Source organism: Lampetra planeri, chromosome 42, assembly GCF_965212315.1.
Source record: "Lampetra planeri chromosome 42, kcLamPlan1.2.h2, whole genome shotgun sequence".
NCBI lineage: Eukaryota > Metazoa > Chordata > Hyperoartia > Petromyzontiformes > Petromyzontidae > Lampetra > Lampetra planeri.
The window spans coordinates 7,397,059-7,420,007 of record NC_136148.1 but is presented as its reverse complement, the minus strand read 5'-3'; the positions used below and the strand labels follow the sequence as shown (position 1 = coordinate 7,420,007).

The window sequence follows — 22,949 nt, the reverse complement described above, 5'->3', positions numbered from 1 at the left end:
GCGTAAGGGTTATGATAAAATCCCCATGACCTATATACCAGACGAGGTAGTTACCATCGCCATCGTGGCACAAGAGGTATTGCCACACCTAGAGTTCCATTGTGCTGGCTAGGCCTACCTGTGTTAGATAAACTAAAGACACCACAGGCTTCGTAGCAAGCTGCCGACCGCGTTCCCCGGGCGGACTTTGTGCACCCGGCCTACAGGTAACGTCAAGTCAAGCTTGAGGCAGGGGATAGTTCTTTGCATGGGCCACCACCATGCTTAGAATAGGTGTTATAGCCTGTGGGGTTTCACTGTGGGCAGCAAGGGGAATTGCGAAAATTCCACGGTACTGTGCTTTAATGCTCAACATGTCTATGTACCCCACCTTCAATCTGCACGGACCAACGTGGTGACATATGCTCAGATCTGCACGATATGGAGAAAACCTCAACTAGCAGTGGATTACTGTGGTTAGAACGTTCAAGCAAGAGGTTAAGACGTAATATCCTGGTTGAAGTTTTCGCGTATTTTCAGTGGCGTTTTTGTGGGCCGAAAATGCATTCCACTTTGACGCCTACAGTGGTTATCCTGTGGAAGGACCACCACCCACTTCCCATAAAAGGAATGTGGAGTTTCCAACATTGACTCAGGGACATGAGTGTCTTCCCATTTATCTTTTTAGCAGGGAGATGCTCTGACTTTATTTAAAGTACAATATTACTGCTCATTTTCTTAAAATCGCGTGCCATAATTAATATGAATCAGTAAAATCAACGGTACCACAAATTGCCTTGTAATGTGTGACCCGCGCCCACTGTGCCTCGGTTCTTTCGGTCGTGATTGTCCTCTTGGGCACAGTGGGGGTGGTAAACAATAATTACCAAAATAAAACCGATAGTTCTCCGGCGTGATCTTCTTGCTCTCCACGCTTGGACATAAGGAATCCAGGAGAAGACTCCATTCACACACGGTGGGTTTATTGAACCAGCCTCTCCAGCATGGTATGTCAGACCATCTTAAATGACCAAATGTGCTGTCAAACTTCACGCCCCACACCTCATTCATCAAATTCATGCGCCACGCCGAGTCAATTCTAAAATCCACAACTACATGCAAATCTGTACGTTTTAACTCAGAAGTTTTCAAGCAGCAATTTTGAGCCCTCCGCTTTACCACTTAGTGTAATTAAACGATACGAACTTAAAGCAATTGATCACAAAATAACTTTTTGTTTTATTACCAGTATTCTAGTCATCAATAGATTGTTGTAACGGATGACTCCCCTGTGCACTCAAACACGCTACAAATACTAGGAAAAATATTGATATAATATGCCTCACGAGTAATGTCCTTCCATTAAGTTTCCCGCGCAAACCCCGCCCGTTTATACAATATAAAAAAATAATCTCATACCTGAAACAACCAAATGTGCTGTCAATTTCACGCCCCACGCCTCACTGATCAAATCTCCGGCATATGGGATTCACTTCAGGTTTTTAATTATTTGCACTTATGTAATGTAGCACTCAGAGACGCTGTCTTCTTAAGTTATATGTATTATATAAATACAGTCCACCAGACTTGGTGACAGGTTATCAGATGGACGCAGGTTGACTAATTAACAATTGGGTGATTTCTATGTAACTACTACACGACGCTCATTACATAGCTGACTAGGAGCCGTCGGCGCCATGGGTGGAAAAAACCCAATTTTTCCAACGGCAGGCATCGGTTTTTTTCTTTAATACAATTAAACCCGATTTCGGGTAATTTAAACCTGGTTTAATGAATACGAAACTCTGATAGGCTTAGGCTGCTTCCTCGTCGGTGCTGCTATCGTACTCGGGGCCGTCGGGCACGGGGTAGTCGTATAATGCGGGCAGGTTGGTCTTGATGAACACGAGCTTCTCCACTATCGTGGGCGCCAGTGAGTTCCTTAGCTTGGAATTGATGAAGCCCATCGTTGAGAGGTTGGCGAAGTGCGGTTCAGCAATTAGAACCAATTAAACCAAATTTATCCTAATCTCAGATGATCGGGTTTAATATAAAAAGACAATTAAACCCGATTGTAAAAAACCCGACTGTGCCACCCTTGGTCGGCGCGGTAGCTACAGCGTAAACATATATAACTCCCTTCGCTAGCCTTCCAAGATGATGAAGGCGATTCACAGCGATGACAGCGACGACGGTCCGGACTCCGACTCCCCCACGGCAGCCTCGAGCCCCGCTCCGCGCTGCCTTTTATCTCACCTCGGCTCCGCCACGCCCCTTTATCCAAATTCTCTCCTGTCGAAGATTTCCTTAGCCTCACTAACACCTCGTGGGTTCCACCCCTCCCCCAGCGGCGATTCCTCGCCCAGGTTTCTCAATTGACCCTGCCTGGCCTCGTTGCTGCAATCATTATTTGCGGCCACTAGGCACTGGGCTGTCCTTACACTTACACTAATATTAACATTTTTAAACTCTCACAACCAAATGTAATCTCCAAAACCTTAATTGTAAACGGTGCTGGGTAATACGCACTTTAGTACTAATTATTACTTTATCCTCATCAATTTAGAATCGAGTGTTAATTTTACGGTTACAAGTTACATGTTTACAGAGCTACCTCATTCAGCGTCTCACCTGCGCCACGCCGAGCCGATTCTAAAATCGGTGACGTAACACACTGACTCGATCACACCGATTCGAATCGATCAGTGATCGTGTTCACGTGAAGTCTCTCGATCACACTGGTCATCACCTCAAAACAAAATAAAGAGGTTATCCTTATAATACTGAAGCGCGAAAATATGCATCATTTAACAAGTACATAACCACACAGGTTACAAATGCAATCTTTTAAAGATAGCGATTAATTATTTTTTCTTTTCTAAAACAGCATTTTTACAATTGGCAAACAATATGGAAACGAATTTGTGCTCTTACGTATTTGCTTTCAAAGCGTGCAGCAAACAGGTCATCAGTGTACAGTACAGTACTTGACAACTACAGCACTCACACTAGTGGCAAGAGTCATCGAGACTATAGTGCACAGGCGGTGCAACTGCACCGGGCTAACAAGAGAGAAGGTTAGGTGTGGGAAATTGTACATTTATCATAGGGCCCTATTTGACCAGAATAAGAATATTCATTTATTTTATTTTATTATTCGCACATAAAAAGACGATCAAAAGACAAATAGTGCAAATAAAAAAGCAAGGTAATAAGGTGTGCAGGTGAGGTTGGAAACCCAAGAGGGCTTATATGAAAACCACACCAAAAAAAGAACAATGTATACACAAAACAGATTGTCAATTAAAGCATACTAATTACAATTAAGCATGTTAAACTCAGTGTTAAAAAACACGTTTATTTGTGTGTGTGTGTGAGTGTGTGTGGGAGGCTACATGGAGGAGACTACTGGGTAGTTTGCCTCATCAGGCTGACCCGTAGTCTATACTTGAAGTTATTGAGGGATGATGATATTTTGGCAATGTGAAGATATTAATTTCAGAGTATGGAATCTCTGTATCTGATAGAGAATTTACTATATGTGGTGCGGCAGCGGGGAAGGTAAAGGTTATCGGATTGTCTTGTGTTGTATGCATGGATGTGGGGATTAAACTGGAAGAATACTTTGAAGGGAGGTACGTGTATTTATAGATAAAGGTGCATATTTGGAGTATATTAATGTTGGTGATAGACATGATATTTAGTTTTTTTTTTAATATGGGCAGATGAAGCCAAATAGTGAGATGAGTTGGCCAGTCTTGCAAATGTATTTTAATGATGTTTAATATATGGAGGTTTGAAGCATATGTACTCGCCCAGACAATATGCAGTCGATGAGATAAGCTGTAATATAGAGTTAGGAAGCAAGCCTGATGAACCAAACCACCCATTTTTCTGATGATACCAATGGACTTCATCACTTCACTGCAGACAAAGTGAATGTGATGTTTCCAGCATAATTTTTCATAAATTAAAACTCCAAGCAATCTAGTGGATAAAACCTGGCCCATTTTATTCCCACAAATTGAGATTCTGGCTCTTTTTCACAATATTTCTTTTTCTTAACAGTGAATATAATAAAGTTGGAATTTTTTATATTGAAAAATAATTTGTTTATCTGGAGCCATATAGAAAATCTGGCTATGCCTGTGTTGGCTTCATTGATTAGTGAATATAAATTATTGTGTGATAAAAACAAATTGATATCATTACCAAACACATTCCTGCGGAGGGAGCTGGTAGGAACATTGGGTTGCTCGGTCAATGGCCAGGGTCAACGGCGGCGTGGTGTATTCCGCAAATATGGCCGACTGTGAGGGCGGGCACAAGCCAGCGTGAGTAGGTGAAACGTTGAGTTTTATAAGGGCACCACGGGGTGACCAGCCCCTCCCCACCCAGCCCCATCCCTCCCACCCAGCCCCACCCAGCCCCTCCCCACCCTCCCCACCCAGCCCCTCCCCACCATCCCCACCCCACCCCGCCCCTCCCCACCCTCCCCTCTCCACCCAGTCCCACCCCTCCCATTTTTGGATGCACGACAGACGGACGGACACAATAATCCCCTGTGGGTTGGTGTAACCAGGAGGTTCCTACCAGTAAAAAGTATTGGAAGTAAGGTAGAAGACACAGCAGCAAGGTCATTGATATAGATTAGGAACAACAAGGGTCCAAGAATAGATCATTGTGGGGTGCCACAGTATATCCTGGCCCTGGTAGATTCACAACAATTTTGAATATTATCTCGGCCTCGCTGTGCGCTGCGTTGCACCGCTAGTCGAGTAGATAACCTTGCGTTCAATAAACCCTCGGAGCCAGGATGAACGTCCAACTCCAATCGTCATTTATTGATTGTAACAAGGTAAAAAGATAATGCTTCTTAAGCTCCCACAATGGACAAGTGCGGCTGTGGTCTCACTGAGATGCGATGCGTGCCGTCATCTTGACTTATCTGTGTAATGGCCGACGCCCGCGTGGTACAGTGGAAATCTAAAATCGTCACTTCCTGGTCACGTGACCAAAATTAGCATAAAAAAACAGGAACTCCCTGTGAACGCACGCTCCACATCTGCCGTGAGGCAAGACGAATATACAAATTGGTCTATATTATATGCATATTTATATAGCCATGTATATGTATTTTAACGAAAGCCATAATAATGCAATTTAACAAGTCATATTTCATGATCAACCATGGCAAACGCTTTTGATAAATGTAGAAAAATGCCAAAGGGTGTTTTCATTGTTCAGGGCTGTAAAGATTTTATCCACAAGCTGTAAAAGAGCCATGTCTGTGAAGTCGTTTATTTTACGAAATCCATATTAGTGCTCATATAAAGTATCGTGTTGGTTTAAATGTTTCAAAATTATTTTATTTCTTAGTTTCTCTAGGGTTTTAGAAAACTGTGGTAGTACAGGTTTTGGGCGATAATTAGTCAAATATCTTTGATCCCCATATTTAAAGCCGGGGGGAGGGTAATTTTACCAACTTTGAGATCTTTAGGAACAATACCAGATTCCATATATTTGGTGGAGATATACGTTAGAGGCTGAACAATTCAGGAACACACTGATTTCACCAAAGAGGCACCAATCTCATCATGATCTGCTGCTGATATCTTTAAGTTATCAATTTCCTCCATCACCTCCATTACAGTACATCTGGCAGATAAAACTGTAACGGTGAAGGAAAATGCCCCTCATGCTGGAGGAATCCGATGCGCTATAATTAAATTTTTTACATATCCAGGGCCCATGCCAATCACACTCTGCCACCAATTTACACCACGTGGTACCCTCCATTCACCACTAAGCAGCCACTCTTATTTCTCCAGTAAAGCCTCACCTAGTTTCAGGACCTCGTTTTTTCAGGAGGGTCCTGCAATGGTATCTTTGGCCAATATCGAGTGTCGGGCATGTGGAAGGAAATGGAAGAACCCGAAGAAAAGCCATGCACACGAGGGGACACTGCCTTCTTAGTCATCTCGCAGTCACATGCCAACCTTAAACACCTGGCTAGCCCTGCAGGTCACCCAATTCATGTATTAACCAAGCTCAATTCTGCTTAGCCTTTTAATATCTGATGATAACGAGCAATATTGAGGATGCTTTGGCCCATCATCCTGGACTCGTGCTAGACTAGGTGCACTTTGAAACCACGTGGAGTGGAAAATATATTTGGCAGGAAGACACAGGACGGACCCAGGTGTTATGGATTAACAGAATATGGTGGCTGGCAGATGCAATGTCTGCTCTGCCTGCTGTGCCAGCTCACTGAGGTTTAGCCACCCAATGCTCTATATCGTTATGAACATCACTTCTTTGCCTCCTGTTGTTGCTGGAGTGCGGCTACCTACAGCTGTCCACTGGGATAATTAAAATTTATATTGACAGGCTTGTCCCAGAGGCAAATTCCATTTCCTCATAAACCCACAACTACCAACACGCACACACATCCCAAGAAAACACACATACACACGCAACCACTAACAACACAATACCAACACAAACAAAGCGAAATTACATACTAATGTAGAGAAGAGCCGACACGAGATTGCAGGGGTCTCGTCCTTTATTCCTTTCCTTCCATTCACACCTGTCGCCAGCCGTCCCAATCCCGTTCCCGCCAAAGGCCCCCCTTTCCCGCCCGTTCTCTCCTTATATCACCTCGATCACCCCTCCCCCTAACCCATCTATTGGTGGGAATCCTTCCCCTGACACCCCTACATCACCCCCCCCCCCCCCGGAGAAAAAATAACCGTCCTCGGTTCTGCCTCCCCCATGGACCATTTAAGTCTCCCCATGCCTCCCACCACTGACAGTGACGACAGCCCTTACCCCCCCCCACAACCATACAATGCAATATAACACAACAAATCAATTGCGCGGCCTGCCCAGGTCTCCAGCCAGCATCCCGTAACAGCCCGGACATCCACAGGCAGCAGATGACCGTGGCGGCCCCCTCCTTCGAAGGCCCTCTCGTCGCGGTCCCTGGTTCGGTGATGCCGGTGTCGCCTTGCCTGGCGCCGCTGTCTCTCCGGCCCCCGCTCGTGCCGCCGCTCCGTCAGGCCTCACATGGGGTGCTGTAGGTGACAAGGGAACACAGGGCACCGAACCCCCTGCCGGTCGGCGCGTGGTGGTCGGCGACCTTGGCCTGGGTAGGGATGATGATGATGTTGGCAGTGATGTTGGTGGTGATGTTGGTGAAGATGACGGTGGAGAGATGTATGGCTTAAGGCGGGTGGGGTGTACAAACCATCGTCGCTTACCCAGTTGGACCTGGACGCACTGCGGTCGGAGTGCTTTGATGACCTCGACCGGCCCTTTCCAGGGTCGGTGCAGCTTTGGTGAGAGGCCAACCGGCACCTGAGGACAGTGTAGCCATGCCTGGTCCCCGACTTTAAAGGGCTTGGCTGTCACTGTCCTCTCCCGTATCCGTACATTACTCTCTTGGCTCGCGGCCGATGCGGCCTCGGCTGCTTGGCGGGCCTCTCTCAAATAAATGAGGGAGGTCTTTAGTGCCTTCGGCCATGCGTCGGCTCTTGCCGGAATGTCCGTCAGCTGCACCTCAATAGGCGGAACGGGATCCCGTCCGTACATCAGGAAAAACGGCGAGAACCCCGTCGCCGCGTGTGGGGCCACCCTGTACGCCGCTAAGACCGATGGAATGTGGAGGTCCCAGTCGGAATGGTTTTCGTCCACCACTTGGGACAGCATGGCCGCTATGGTGCGGTTAAGCCGCTCTACCATCCCATCGGTCTGGGGATGATATGGAGATGTTCGGACCTTTTTAGTGCCCAGGATAGAGCAGACGTCCTTCAATAGCTGTGAGGAGAAATTCCTGCCCTGATCCGTGAGCAACCGCTCCGGTGCCCCCTTATCAAGGACATAGCCTCCCACGAAGGCATCGGCGATGGTCTGTGCCGTTTGGTCCGGGAGGGCCCACGCCATCGGCCACCTCGTGCAGTACTCGACTCCGACCAACAGGTATTTATTTCCCCGTGGCGTGACCGGCAGCGGTCCCAAGATGTCCAACGCAACCAATTCGTTGACCCTGGTCACCGTGATGGGCTGTAGGGGCGCCCGGCTTACCCGGGGTGGCGGCTTTCGCCGCGCACATTCGACGCAGGTAGCGACCCATCGATGCACGTCAGCGGTCATACCTGGCCAAAAGTACCGACCCTGTAATGTGTGCAGTGTCTTCCGCCCTGCCAGGTGCAGCAGCTGGCGGCCGTGTATGTCCATAACCAATTGTTGACGCAGCGACTCCGGAACTACCAGGCATCGCCGGCGCCCTGTCGGGTCCCATCGCATGAGGAGATCCTCCCATACGATGTACTCCTCCCCCCCTGCCTCTGCTGAGGCGCGTAGTGTTCGCAGTGGGGCTTCCTCCAGCTGTAGCCGTCTCCAATCGTCCAAGGTCAGCCCCAGGTCGTGGTCAGTCAGCTGGACCTCACCCTGTGCGCCCTCCGCCGTGCGTACAGGAGCGATGACCGTCCCCTCCGGCCTCGCCTCCTTGCAGCGTGCCCCGCCTGTGGTGCATGCACAAGGGCCCTGGGGCACCAGTCGGGACAATGCGTCTGCGTTGGCATGTCTGGTCCCTTTGCGATGCACTACTTGGTACCTGTACTCCTGCAGGCGTTCTATCCATCTGGCCAGCTGGCCCGAAGGCTGGTCGATGCGGAGCGAATACTGCAAGGCCGCGTGGTCAGTGCGGACCGTAAATTTGCGACCATACAGGTAGGGTCGGAATTGCTGCACAAAGTGAACGACTGCCAGGAGTTCCCTACGTGTGACGCAGTAGCGCTGCTCCGCTGATGAAAGCACGCGACTACCATAGGCGATAACCACCTCCCGACCCTGCTGGACTTGCGACAAAACACTGCCGATGCCCACATCGCTGGCGTCCGTGTCCAGGATAAAGGGGAGGCCAAAATCCGGAAAGGCCAATGGTGGTGCATCTGTCAGACGTGAGCGCAGCTGCTGGAATGCCTCTTCCTCCAGAGGGCCCCAATAAAACCTCTGGTTCTTCGCCGTCAACACGTGCAAGGGCTTGGCAATGGTTGCGAAGTTGGGCACAAACCGGCGGTAGTAAGAAACGAAACCCACAAACCGGCGTACCTCCGGAACCGTTGTGGGAACAGCCCAGGCCCTCACGCAGGCCGTCTTTTCCGGGTCTGTAGCCATTCCCGACTCACTGACGACGTGGCCCAAGTAGCGTACCGACGACTGCATAAGGTGGCACTTCGACGGCTTGAGCTTCAAGTTCGCGTTCCGGAACCGCAGGAACACCTGACGCAATCGGTCAATGTGTTCCTCGAATGATCGGCTGAAAACAATGACGTCGTCCAGGTAGATGAGGCACGTTTCCCATTGGAGGCCTGCCAAGGCCAACTCCATTATGCGTTGGAACGTTGCCGGCGCCGTCTGGAGGCCCATAGGCAGGCAGTTGAACTCGAACAGGCCCTGTGGTGTCCGGAATGCTGTTTTAGGCCGGGAGTCCGCGTCTAGTGGGACCTGCCAGAACCCGGACAACAAATCCAGCGTACTGAAAAATTTTGCTCCCGCCAGTGCATCCAATGAGTCGTCGATACGTGGTAGGGGATATGCGTCGGCCAGCGTGACGGCATTGAGGCGTCGGAAGTCCACACAGAATCTCAGTGACCCATCTGACTTCTTGACTAGGACCACCGGTGCCCCCCAGGGACTCGAGGATGGAGAAATTATGTCGGCCCGCAGCATCTCCTGCACCGCTTGTTGAATGTGCCCTTTTTCCATTGGGCTCATTCTATATGTGTTTTGGCGCAGGGGTGCGGCATCTCCCGTGTTGATGTGGTGCTGTGACAGATTTGTGCGCCCTAGGTCGAACGGTCCCCGGCTGAACACGTCCGAGAACTCCTGCAATAACGAGTGCAGCTGCTGTTTCTGGTCGGGCGGCAATCCCGGCTCAGGCCCCGCCAGCTGGTCCATCCACGATTTGGCCCCTCTGTCCTCGGACTGGCTGATGCTGCCTACAAGCTCGGGCTCTGTCCCTGGGGCTCCTAGTGACAAGGGACTAACGTGGGCCAGAACTGTTCCCTCCTGCACCGTCGCTGTTCTATCGGAGGTGTTCAGCACCTGAATGAACAGATGCTGGTTCCTCTGTACAATAGTTTCGGCCCCCACCAGCGCATGACGATCCATGGCCGCTGACGCCGGAGACACCAGGATGGGTGAGTCTGGTCGGGCTGTCACGAGGGGGGACCGATATTGCAGCGGAACCAGCATCTGGGCTGCCGGGGGAATGGAGACAGACTTACTGACCAGAGCCTGCACGTAGGGTACACCCCGGCTGGCCCCCTCCGCCTTTAGGAAATGGAGATGCGTTCCCTGGACTTCCACCCGCCCATTGGCCAGATCGATTTTCATTGGCATCCGCCTCAGAAAGTCCGTCCCCAACAGGCAGGGTACGGGCAACGTTGCGGAGACAAGGATGGGTCCTGCTACCGAAAGCTGCCCAATCTGTATCGGGGCTTCAACCTGGCCCAGGAAGCCCATGCTGCCTCCATTTGCTGCAATGAACGTTGTCTTGACGGGGACTAAAGGTCGGATTTTATCCGGCAGCATCTCATGCATGGTGCTCGAGATGATCGTGGCTGATGCCCCCGTATCGACCAAGATACGTGCCGACACTCCCGCGATTTCACCGACCAGGACCGAGGTTCCTGACGTGGCCGCTACCACCCGCCTTGCCAGCTTCCTCCATTGTGTGGCTGAGTCCGGCCACTGACCAGGCGGCGTCTCGTTATCCTGTGGTGCATGGTAAAATGATGGGGGATGGGTGTGGATGGACTGAAGATGGGGTTCCTCCCTTTGGAGTGCGTCACAGCAGGGTGAACGCGCCCTTGTTACATAGTGTGGGCTTACCCCTGGGTTGCGGGCTGGGCTCTCTATGTAGTGCAAATTGCCCCCCCTAGGTGACGTAGGATGGGCCCCCCTTGTGGTGTGGGGGGGCCCCCCCATTGTAGGGGGCGGTGGGGACTGGGGGGTGGGCCTTCCCGTGAGCCCCTCCCTTTCCTTTGTCACGGGGGCGTGGTCCCCCTGGTTCCGTCTCGCTCTGTCGCAAAGCGGTGGTGAGGCGGGTCGTGGAATTGCTCCAGGGCGCAATGTCAATCGTGTGGGCTGCCTCCGCCCCCGGGCCGTTGCCCCTGGCAACTCGCCGGCGTTGCAGGTAACTGGTGACGTCACGCCCGCCGGCGACGTCACGCCCGCCGGTGACGTCACGCCCGCCCGCGAACCCACGCCCGCCCGCGAAACCACGCCCACCCGCGACGTCACGCCCGCCCGCGAAACCCCGCCCGCCCGCGAAACCACGCCCACCCGCGACGTCACGCCCGCCCGCGAACCCACGCCCGCCCGCGAAACCACGCCCGCCCGCGACGTCACGCCCGCCCGCGAAACCCCGCCCGCGCGCGACGTCACGCCCGGCATCGACGTCGCTGCCGGCCGCGACGTCACTTCCGCCCGCGACGTCACCTCCGCCCGCGACGTCACCTCCGTCCGCGACGTCCCTCCCGGCGTCGGCGCGACTCCCGGCGCGGTCCCCGGCCTTGGCGCGATCCCCGACGCGGTCCCTGGCCCCGGCGCAATTCCAGGCGCGGTCCACGGCCCCGGCGCAATTCCCGGCGCGATCCGCGACACCACTTCCGGCCGCGACGTCACTTCCGGACGCAACGTCACGTCCGTTCGCGACGCCACTCCGGGTCGCGATGCGACCACAGGCCCCGGCGCTATCCCCTTCCCCCGACCAGAACAGCGGGGACCGGGAAACGACACCACCGGCGCCCACCCCGAGGAGACTCCCGGTGAGTTCGCGGCGTCGGAATTGTAATTACCCGGCCCGCCCGAGAGGCCGGGTGGGACGGCGTCACTCGCCTGGCTCCTGTCGGCGTTCGGCCCCGGCAGGTTCCAGGTGACGTTGGCGGCCTCCGGCTCCGTGCGGCACCCCCTCGCCACATGCCCCTCGCGACCACAACGGTGGCAGACCCACGGGGCGTTGCGTCGGGGGGGCTCGGCGCGATGTTGTAGAGGCGGCTGCCAGCGACGCGGCGGCTGGTCCCTCTGCTCCGCCAGTCCCCGGATCGCCGCGTACACCTCCCGCAGCGATGGCTCCGTCTCAGACGTCGGCGGTCCGTCCCCAGATGCCCCACCGGCAGCCTGTGGTGACGGTGCAGGTTCGGCGGTTAGTGTCGCTGGACCAAGTAGCGCCGCGGCAACGGCTCGGCTGTTCCCCCCCGCCGCGCCAGCCACCGGGCCCACGGGTGGCGCCCGGCCCATGACCTGCTCGTGGGCTTGGATGGTCCGGGCAGCCCACAGCGAGGTGCGTTCTTCCGGCGTCACTACGGGCATTACAACGCCGGCGCGGCAAGCGTAGGCGATGAGGTGCTCGACCACGAGGTCCTCGAGCGCTTCTTCAGCCAGGCGAGGGAAAGCTCTCCTCGCCAACACGAGCAGCGCCCCCCTGTAGGCTAAAGGGGATTCTTTAGCCCCTCGCTGGCGATCCTGGAACCGTTTAAAGGCTCCTTCCGCCGGGCAATAGATCTCCCCCAAAGCCTCGTAGGCCGCCTGTAGCGTGGACTTGCTGTGCGAGGGAAGGGAGGTGTAAGAGGAGAGTGCTTCTTTGCCCAGAACAGATGGCAGCGCTCGTAGGGCCTCTTCGTCTGTCCACTCGAGAGCGTGGAAGGCAGCCTCGAATCGGCGGACAAACTCCTCCCAATCTTCTTCCTCAGCCACAAACTTGTCGACGGGCCCCAGCCGACGCGGCCGTCCGGCCACCTGCTCTCCGTGTTGGGTGTTTAGCCCTGGGGGTTTTGGCGGGAGCGGCGGCGGCTGGCGTGACGAGGTTGGTTGCGGCTCCTGCCCGGCCGGCTGGTCGGCGTCCGGTTCCCGTGGCCTCTCCTCCCGTAGTACGCGTGGGGGTGGGGGTCCCGGTGCCGGCGGGCCCCCCATAGGGAGCCTCTGCAAGAGCTCCTGGAGCGCCCTCTCCACGCGGGCCATGCGGTCCTCCATGCGATCCTCCAGGCGATCCGGGCCCCCTTCTGCTGCTTCTGACAGCAGGCCCCCTTGTTGCCCAGGATGTGAAGGATCCCCGGCCCCTGCTTCCTCCTCCCTCGGCTCCCTCCCGCGAGGATTCTTCTTTGTAGCCATTAGGATCCCACCGCTGCCACCAAATGTAGAGAAGAGCCGACACGAGATTGCAGGGGTCTCGTCCTTTATTCCTTTCCTTCCATTCACACCTGTCGCCAGCCGTCCCAATCCCGTTCCCGCCAAAGGCCCCCCTTTCCCGCCCGTTCTCTCCTTATATCACCTCGATCACCCCTCCCCCTAACCCATCTATTGGTGGGAATCCTTCCCCTGACACCCCTACACTAACACAACTCAGAAAATGCATATATAATATACACACAACCCGAGCAAGCACACCCAACACACAAACCCCTACAATAACAGCAGCACAACAAAAACAATGATATTATTGGTTATTTCGGTAACGTCACGTGACTTTACCGAAAGAACCAAGAATATGAATCCCTGCAGTCACGAAAGTTTTAAATCAAAAGACAATTATCTTTGTGCTGTTGGCAGCTATGAAGGCCGTCACATCAGACGATGCGGTGGGTGGCCAGCACCATGCCCGGCCGACTTTATCTCCCCAGTGCTGATGTTTACACACTGTACCAGCTGCTCATTTAAGGCTGAGTCAACCTAGGGGAGAGGCCCAGGCCCGGTTCGAACTCGGGTCATCGGTTTCGTAGCGTAGTGCGCTAACCACTTCGCTACTGCTTACCACGGTTACTCCAACACATACACAACCCACTTTGCATACACACTCAAACAAATATACACACATAACCCCAGCACACGCCAGCAGACACGAACACATCTCAATACGCACGGAAAATTTAACAAAAGCATGCTCACGTACGCACGCACGACATATTATGTAATTTCAGCAAAATAAATTATTTTATCCACGCCCTCAGGGTGTCCAGGGGAATTGCTTGTTTGGGAAACTTTAAATTGTTTCAGGGGAAGTTGATCTGTGGCGGAACTTTATCGGCATCAACATGCGGAGTGCCGCGACGTTTATCCACCAGCCCCGGCCTGCTGCCTGTGATGCTCGCTTCTCATGTGGCGTTGGTGGATCACTCAAGGGATTGGGCTGTGATCGACAATGTTGGCTGCATGGGTAGGTAAACTAAACTATGTTTTGTACACCAGGTAAGGCCCATTGAGCTATGCAGCTCTTTTTAAGAATCGACCTGGCCAAAAAATCATAGCTCAACGAAGTGGCTTATCACGTGGACATTTTAGAGCAGCCAAATAGGTAGGGTTGGCCTTACCTCCTTAGGTACAAAAAAACCCCACTATCATGGAAATAAGATGAATATTTGACAGTACCTGAAGAGGGTAGGACTGACTACATGTGAATCCATTGACATGAGTCAATGGAGCCGGGGTCCGGTCCGTTGTAGCTAACTCCCAGTGTGTTAGTGTAGCTTAGCCGGGTGGTCCACCACCCAAGGCTGTTATTTGGTAAAGGGGCAGCTACCCCTTTGTATATTCGTGTTGGTGTAATAAATGTGTTGCTTCTAAGAAGTAAGTATGCGACTCAGTTGTGCCCACTTCACATGTTTAATGGGTTATTACATAACTGATAATGAGACTTTTATTATTTTACAGGTTAAGGCTTACAAATTCACCAGGACTGCAACTACCTCTTTAAAGATAACGTCCTGGGAAAATATGGACAGGTGGAAACGTTATGCAGGTCAAGAGTCAAAGCAAAATTGACTTCCCACAAAGTGGTACTCGTTTTAACGATCGCAGTGGAGGAGAGGTGGGGTGAGGGAGATCAATTATTAGCACGGTTGGCTGCGTATGGTGCGAAAGAAGTTCAACATCAAAATGTATTTAAATTATTTTCATTTTTAAACTATTTTTATTTTAACAGGTAAGGTCCCCTGAGCTTGATAGCTCTTTTTTAGAAGCGACATGGCCAGATATGATAGCTTCACGAATAGGTGAATCATGTGAAAATGTTATAGCAGCCATATATTCTAAACACACATTTCTAAAAGTGGAGGGAACAACTGGAGGACCCGAAGAAAAATCCACACGGCCACGGGGAGAATATGCAAACTCCAAATATACAGGCGTGAGGGTTGGGATCGGGATCGAACCCACTACCGCCTCTATACCAGACGAGGAAGTGACCATCTCGCCACTGCGGCGCCCTACATACACGCGTGCGGCGAGTCACAACTTTTAGACAGTGAGCCAAGCGCTCTCACAACAACAGTGTCGCCTGGTCACAATCTAATTTTTAGTTGGGAAGTTTGATTTCCATTGGAGTTAAAAGTCCAGCCAAAGCTAATAACGATAACGCACGCTGCTCCAAGAGGCATGGCATCATAAAGCAATTCGGAATTGGCATAGACAATCTTAGCAGAATTGAGCCTGATGAGTTAACGAGCATGAATTTATGGGGTTGCATGGGAATGGTGCGTGCATAATTGGTGGCAGCAGAATTCGAAAAAATATACAGTGCAGTTTGTTATGCTAGTGAATGTAATCCCATTTTTCTTTTGAGTTTTCCCCTCAATTTAATGCCAAATGTGCTATCGGCGTCGCATCATGGACATCAATAATCTATTGGGATCTATTGCAGGACAGTGAAATATTTTGCGTTAAAGAACGGCCTGCTGAAGCGGATATCATTCAGCTACTTCTGAGATCCCTTCAAGTGACCATTTTCCCACCTACTCTGCACATGAGTCAAAACAATCTGTATATATATTGTTTAATTCTCAGATATAAAAAAAAACTCAGAACTAAATTGAATACGATGGGTTTTGTTTGTTTGTAGCCATTGGTGAGTGGGCTTTGATCGTCAACTCACTCCACTCAGTAGGCTTTACCTGGTAAAATGAAAATAATTTCGTTTTATTTGTATATATGTTTATTGATTTGTTTACCTTTTCTATTCTTTGCACTCCTATCGTGCTTTTGTATTGTTTGTTGTTGTAACGTTCTGACCTGCACCTACTGGACATCTGTGAAAACGAGCTTTATAGTTAATTTAATTCCTCCAATATAAATAAATATTATGATTCTGGGTGACACCTGGATCCGAAGCCAGGAACTCAGCCGTGCCTGCTCAGCAGCGCTCGGACCTCTGAGTGACCCCGCCACCTCTTTGACCCAAGTTCCCTCTCTCATCCAACATCCACACAACATCGCACACGACATCCACACCAACAACAACAACCGGCATTCGCCACTAAGTGGTGGTGACGTCACCACGACGCTTGTGCCAGGCTATGTGCACCTTGAGGCCACGTGAAGTGTCGAACGCCCGCTGGCTGGAGGTCACGGGGCAGACCCAGATGCCACAGGTCGACTGACTGAGACGACTTGCTGATGCATCAACTGTGCCCCCTACTGTGCCAACTTGCTGTGCTTTAGCCACCTGGCGCTCCACTCGTTGTTGTGAGCATCGCTCCTCCGCCCTCCGTTGTTGTTGGAGGGCGACTGCCTCTAACTGCTCAGTAGCGGCCTTCACGAGCCTCCTTCACAGAGGCCGATCTTGACACCGCTGGTACCAGTCATCGGCAAGTCCACTCAGCTCCACATCCTCCTGTACCACATCACTCCATCTCTTCTCTGGTTCGTGCCGCACCCGTTTCGCCCCCTCGATCCGGCCGAACAAAAGCTGTTTAGGCATGCGGTGGCTGGGCATGCGGGCTACATGGCCCAGCCAACGCAGCCTTGCCTGCCGGAGGAGCTCACCAATGGGACTTTGTCTAGATTTTTCAAGGATTCGTGAGCTCCTCACACAATCCAGCCTGGTTAAACCCAGGAAGGATCGTAGGCAGGCCAGGCTCAATGTTTCTAACCGGCGAAGATGTTCCATTAGGGGGGTCCACGTTTCGCAAGCATAGAGAAGGGAGGGAATGACCGTGGCTGAGAAGACCTGAAGCTTCTTGCGGAGCGACAGACCAGGTAGCTTCCACACAGCGTTACACAACCGATGAAAAGATAATGCCGCTCGACTGACTCGGAGTGAGACCTCTGCTGTTAAACCAGAGCCGATCATGAGCACACGGACCAGGTATGGGAAACTCTCCACTCTCTTCACAACTGCCCTATCACCAATTGGGAGTTGTGGGGGTGGAGTGTCCGATGGTACAAAATACCCAGGCAGGTGCTTAGTTTTGGTGGGGCTGATGGTAAGGCCCACCTCTTAGTGGCAAGCTCCAGGTTCAGCAGCAGCGCCTCCAACTCCTCCTCTGAGTGAGAATCAATTACCAGATCATCGGCATATATAACATGGTTGAGCAATAGGGAGCCATTCCTTGACCGCACCCGGGCATCGATCAGCCTTCCGTTGTATCTGTACCAGATGGAAATTCCTCCGGTACAGCTATTGAAGGCTTCACGAACTACGTGGTCGAAATATATGTTAAATAATGTGGAAGCCAGAGGACATCCCTGTCGCACCCCAAGGTGTACAAGGAATGGTTCTGACTCCCGGCCACGTAGTTTTACCCGGGTCCGCTCACCATCATGAAGGTCCTTAATGATCGTGAGCAGAGGGTCAGGGACTCTGACAGCACGAAGAACAACCCAGAGCCCAGGCCTACTGATGGTATCATAGGCCTTGACCAGGTCAATAAAGCAGAGATATAGGTCTTGTTGAAATTCCCTACACCTCTGCTGTAGCAGACAGACAGAAAATATGGCATCTGTGCAGGACCGCCCTTTCCTCAAACCGCATTGGCGCTCCACAAGCCTCTCCTCAGCGTGCCTAGCAAGGCGATGTTGAATAATCCTTGCCAGGACCTTTCCCAGCATACTGAGGAGTGAGATGGACCCTGTAGTTGTTACAGTCTGTGCGATTCCCCTTCTTCAAGAGGGGGACCACCAGGGCATCCTTCCAGTCCTGCAGAACCCTTCCAATGGTCCAAACTGTTGTTATGATGTAATATAGGGCAGTCTGTGCACAAACGCCACCCTCCCTCAGCATTTCGCTTGGGAGATAATCTCTGCCCGGTGCCTTTCCTGGTCTCAGACTCTGGATCGCCTTCAGTACTTCCTCAAAAGATGGCACCTCAGCCAACCACTCACAGGGGGTGACTTCTTCCAATATTTGAGGCACCGCAGCCTCAGCAGGGTCATCCCCACTTTGTCCCACGTTGTTATCCAGGCTGAGGGATGTCCCCTCCACCAGGACCTCACAGAAATGCTCAGCAAATCTGAAAACCTGTTCCTGGGGGTCGGAGATTGGATCACCGTTCTTACCCCTCATGATGGTAATAGGTGTGGCGCTGCAGGTAACTTTTTGTATGGAATTAAAAAGCGATTTGTGATCGCGGGCCATTGAGGCAGACTCCATCTCCTCAGCAACCCGCGACCGCCACCCATCCTTGCAGCGCCTCACGGTTATCCAAACCTCCGAGCGAAGGCTACGGTAAGCCTCCTCATTCTCCGACGTAGGATGCTGTAGCCGATGAGAGTGGGCCTGTCGCTTTTTCTCAGCCTTCTTGAACACCTCCTTTGTCAGCCAGGGTCTCTGGGGAGGTCTGGACCATGTACCCAAAGCAGCAATTGCAGCTGCATGAGCCACAGTCCTAAACCTCGCCCATTTACCCTCGACATCAGGAGGAGTAGGGGACGATGCCAACTCCAGCCGCAAGCGATGATTAAATTCTCGCTTGCAACTTTCATCAGCTAGCTGAGTCCATGCCACTAAGGGTTTGAATGGGGTCCTGGGTGTACACCCACCACTGGAGTGGAAGAATGGCAGGCGCATGTTACAGATGACAAGTCGATGGTCAGTGGGCAGATCAGCTACATGGTAGGTCCTGGTGTCAAGGATATGGGCCCGCATCCACTGTTCTGTCATTATGTAGTCCAGCAGATGTTCTTGCTTGGACCCGGCATGTATCCATGATGTTGTGTGGATTCGCCGATGCCGGAACAGCGTATTGTTAATTACAAGCCCATGGGCTGCACAGAAATCTAGCAGCCTCCTGCCGTTGTTATTGAGCTGATCTGGCCCATGACTTCCAATCACTCCAAACCAGGTGCCAGCATCTTGACCAACTCGGGCACTGAAGTCACCCAACAAGATCACTCTATCCCGAGGGGACACTTTAGCTAGCACCTCTGACAGGAGGTCATAGAAGGCATCTGATTCATCGGCCTTGCCTGCATCCCTCCACGGATGTTCGTCTTCAGTGGGGGCATAAGTAACCATGACCACCACTCCTCGCCTCTGGTTGATGGGAAGGCGAGCCCAAAGTAGCCTGGGGCTTACAGCTTTCCACACCTCACCGCCACGCTCCCACGCCCTTTCATTATTTTGTTCAGAAGAAGAGCCACTCCCTGTTGTTTGGCAGTCTCCTGCCACGAGACGAGGACTGTCCACCCCTCATGGTGGCAGGTGCCAGAGCCGATCCACCGGACCTCCTGAATACCACAGAGATCCAGGCAGTACTGGTCCAGCTCCCGACAGAGGAGTGGCAGCCTCTCCTCCGCAGTGAGCTTTCAAACATTCCACGTGGCCACACATAGTGTTTTTTTGTTGTTTCGGGAGGAACCCCGAGGATAAGAATACAGTTTCCTGGCTCCACCAAATGGGGTTTGGCCAGGAGACGTCATAGACGACTGTCTCCCAGGGGCCTCCAGCACAAGCTTATTAATTAAAATTTTACGTCGTGGTTTAGCGGTAACTAATTGAAGGTAGAGGGGTTACCAGCCCCTCGCACCCATCCAGAGCCCCCTTTTTTGCCGCTGTGGTGGTCACAAACGCCATGAGGGGAAAGGCCAATCGGAATTGGCCCTCCCCCCACTGCACTGCCCACGACAGCGTTGCCCGTCCGGCACCACGAGGAGGTAGGGGGTTGTTTTGCCGGACACATATACACCACATGCACACCACATCGCACATGACATCCACATCACACACCACATCCACACCACATCCAAATGACATCCACACATCCCACACTACATCCACATTACATCCACACCACATCCCACACTACATCCACACGATATCCAACACCACATCCACACCACATCCTACACCACATCCACATCCCACACTACATCCACACCACATCCACACCAAATCCCCCACTACATCCAACAACACATCCCACACCACATCCACACCACATCTACACCGCATCTCACACCACTCTATCGTCCCTGTGCGGCATTCTCCCAATCATTCTATCGATTTCCGGGATCAGAGGAAGTGGACCCAGAAGATGCAGCGGTGGGGACGACTGGAGGGGGCCGTGCCCCTCCCTGGTGCTATTAAGCGACGGGCGTCGGCATCCATTCCTCGCGCACACTGGGGGTGAGAGAGCCAAAGCTATAGGTTTATCCAGATGAAGTGGCATATTCATTCTCTCATATGAGCCTCTGTGTGAATAATCATCGCACAACTCCAGTCATTCTCGCAGTAGCTTTTTGCTGGCCATCGGACAAAGATGGTCACTGCGTCGTGCGATTTCAGATGCGCTGCTGTAGCTGTCTGGAACGCTGTTCATTTCGATATTAGGAAGCTACTGGAGCTATGCACTTTCCCATCTTGATTGAAAACTAATTTCCTTAGAAATGCCTTTTTGTGTTTAGTGTAATGTCCTTCCCCCACACCTCTGATTAGCTATGTACGGTTGGCTATGTGCGGTTTCAAAATAAGTTCCACAATCATACATGCAATCAGGGCCTATGTTATAAACTCGACAAGAGAATAAACACATTCATCTTCAACGGAGAAAACGCCTGGAGATTCGCATCGAATTTACAAGTGGGTTTACTCTTCCTGCCTTCTTGTCAGGAGCAGTAAATCATTCGAACAGTAGATCATGCATTAACCATAACCCTTGCCTTGACCAAAACCCTATCCATTAACAATTATCTTACCCTAACCCACGCCATAACCCAAGTCTGTAAAAAAAGTATAATCATCAATCAGCTCTTCGTCAATCCATTGCCAAGAAAGTATTTGTGTTAATGACACAGTGCGCCAGCCAACGTGCCACCACCCCAAACTTATTTTTTAGCATGGCCATAATCCTGACCCCAGTAATAAACCCTAACTTTCTTCCGACCCCCAAGCAGGCTAATTTTAATCCTAACCCATGAAGTGTAAATCTAACCTCATACTAACCTTGACCGTAGTTCACCATACCATTGCACCATCCTTTATGGTCTCTGTTGACATGAATAGGCGCTCGCTAACGGCGCTTGTCGACAGTGTCTAGAAATAGGGTTGCGTGCGGGACCATGCCTCCACTTAACTGGTTTGATGTATTTTAAATTGCCTCTCTTAGCGTTACTTTTGTCTTGTTTTGTTTGAACTACTCCCGGTAGTTTTGAGTAAAAATGCCTTTTGCAAATCATATCAAAGCAAACACATCTGCACTCGTCTTTTGAGGGTTAGCACCGTGAGACCAACGTTGTGAACAGTGTCTAAATAATAAAAATCACACCCGTGTGTGGGTGATCGTGTGTGCGCACGTTTATGTGTATTCCTAGATCGACTCAGCCTAAAATGAGTACCTGGTGCAGTGTGTAAATATTGCCACTCCGGAGAAAAAGGCGGCCGGGCATGGTGTTGGCCACCTACCCCCTCGTGTGCCATGCCAGCCTTATAGGTGCTCGCAAATAGCACTTTCCCCAACAGTCTTAGCACCTGCACACGAGCTTATTTCGTTGCTCCATCTCCTTAGTGAATGTTTTCTCGGACTTGTTTAATGCCTTTGCTGCCACTCCAGGTACTCGGCTGGTTATTAATAAATGGTATTATTCACCGATTGAGTTAATTTTTTGTGTTGTTAATTTCTTAAAATGGACCCATTTACAGATCTGCTGTTGGGTTCAGTGCAAAAAATATAAAGCGGTGGTCTGCTCCGGGGAAGTAAGCAAGTTCTTGATTTGCGATTCCAAAACAATCGCGATTTATGTCCTGAAAGGGCCCCTACCTGGTTAATACCGGACTAAAATAGTTTTTTTCCGGTGTGTCTTACAGCTTAAAAAATTTCATGTAATAAATGTTTTACATTTACTACTGTAGTAAGTTGCAGGAGGCTCGGACGACGTCGTTGGAGGCATACGGATTTATTAACACCAACGTATTTACAGAGCCGGGGATACACAACACTTGAAGGGGTATCGGCCCCTTCACCCGTCTAACAGGGAGACCCAACGTCTACCCAGGCTAGCCTGCTCCCAGGTCCTCCACTACAGAGCTAAGGGAGGCTATCTATCCCAGCCCTGGTCAAGCTGGGATTCCCGGCACCCTGAGTCTCCAGACCGGCTCTTATAAGAACATCAGTCTGGGCTCTCGGGGCCACGCCACCGGCTTTCCCTGGTCGGCCCTGACAAGGACAGCGAGCCAGGGGAGTTCCGGGGCCTACTCTAGCTGGTCTTCAATCGTCGCTGGTTAAAGCTAACACTCGACCTCGAGCCCTCCGGCTCACCACCTTTTATAGCAATCGCCCCCCCCCCCCCCCGGGGGCCGTGGGGGATGCAGGTGCGGACGTCGGTGTGAGCACCTTCTCTGTGTACGGCCATAACCACGCCCCTTGTGTTTGTTACCCATTCGTGCCAATACACCTTTACAAATACACCTCTACACTACTATAACGAATCAATAATGTCTGTGTCCCGCATGTGACGTCACTCCACGTCGGCCAGCCCCCCTCATTAATAATCATGAACAGGTGACGTGCGCCACATGGACTCCCGCCCTTCATTAATAATAATTAGTGGGTGACGTCACTCCACATGGGGGGGCAAGGCGCCTCCCCCCCCCTCCTCGGCGTCAACTTACAACTCTCACTACAAAGGCAGAACCCTCACGTCACGTGATCTCCGTAACGGTATTGAGACATAAAAGTAAAAAGGACGTCATG

The 22,949-nt window shown here is 51.7% G+C and overlaps 1 protein-coding gene across 1 annotated transcript; it reads right to left on the bottom strand.

Annotated features, from left to right (window-relative positions):
* Positions 1–6,961: 6,961 nt before the first annotated feature.
* On the bottom strand, positions 6,962–13,339 carry LOC144732354 (uncharacterized). The gene is made up of 2 exons (XM_078613833.1): positions 11,890–13,339; positions 6,962–7,058 (listed from the first exon to the last, which is right to left on the bottom strand). The coding sequence occupies exons 1-2, from the start codon at positions 13,159–13,161 to the stop codon at positions 7,047–7,049; spliced, it is 1,284 nt and encodes a 427-aa protein (XP_078469959.1). The 5' UTR covers positions 13,162–13,339; the 3' UTR covers positions 6,962–7,046.
* Positions 13,340–22,949: the final 9,610 nt, after the last annotated feature.

What these genes read in the sequence shown, in the direction of transcription:
- LOC144732354 (XM_078613833.1), bottom strand. Translation starts at nt 13,161, where the DNA reads ATGGCTACAAAGAAGAATCCTCGCGGGAGGGAGCCGAGGGAGGAGGAA.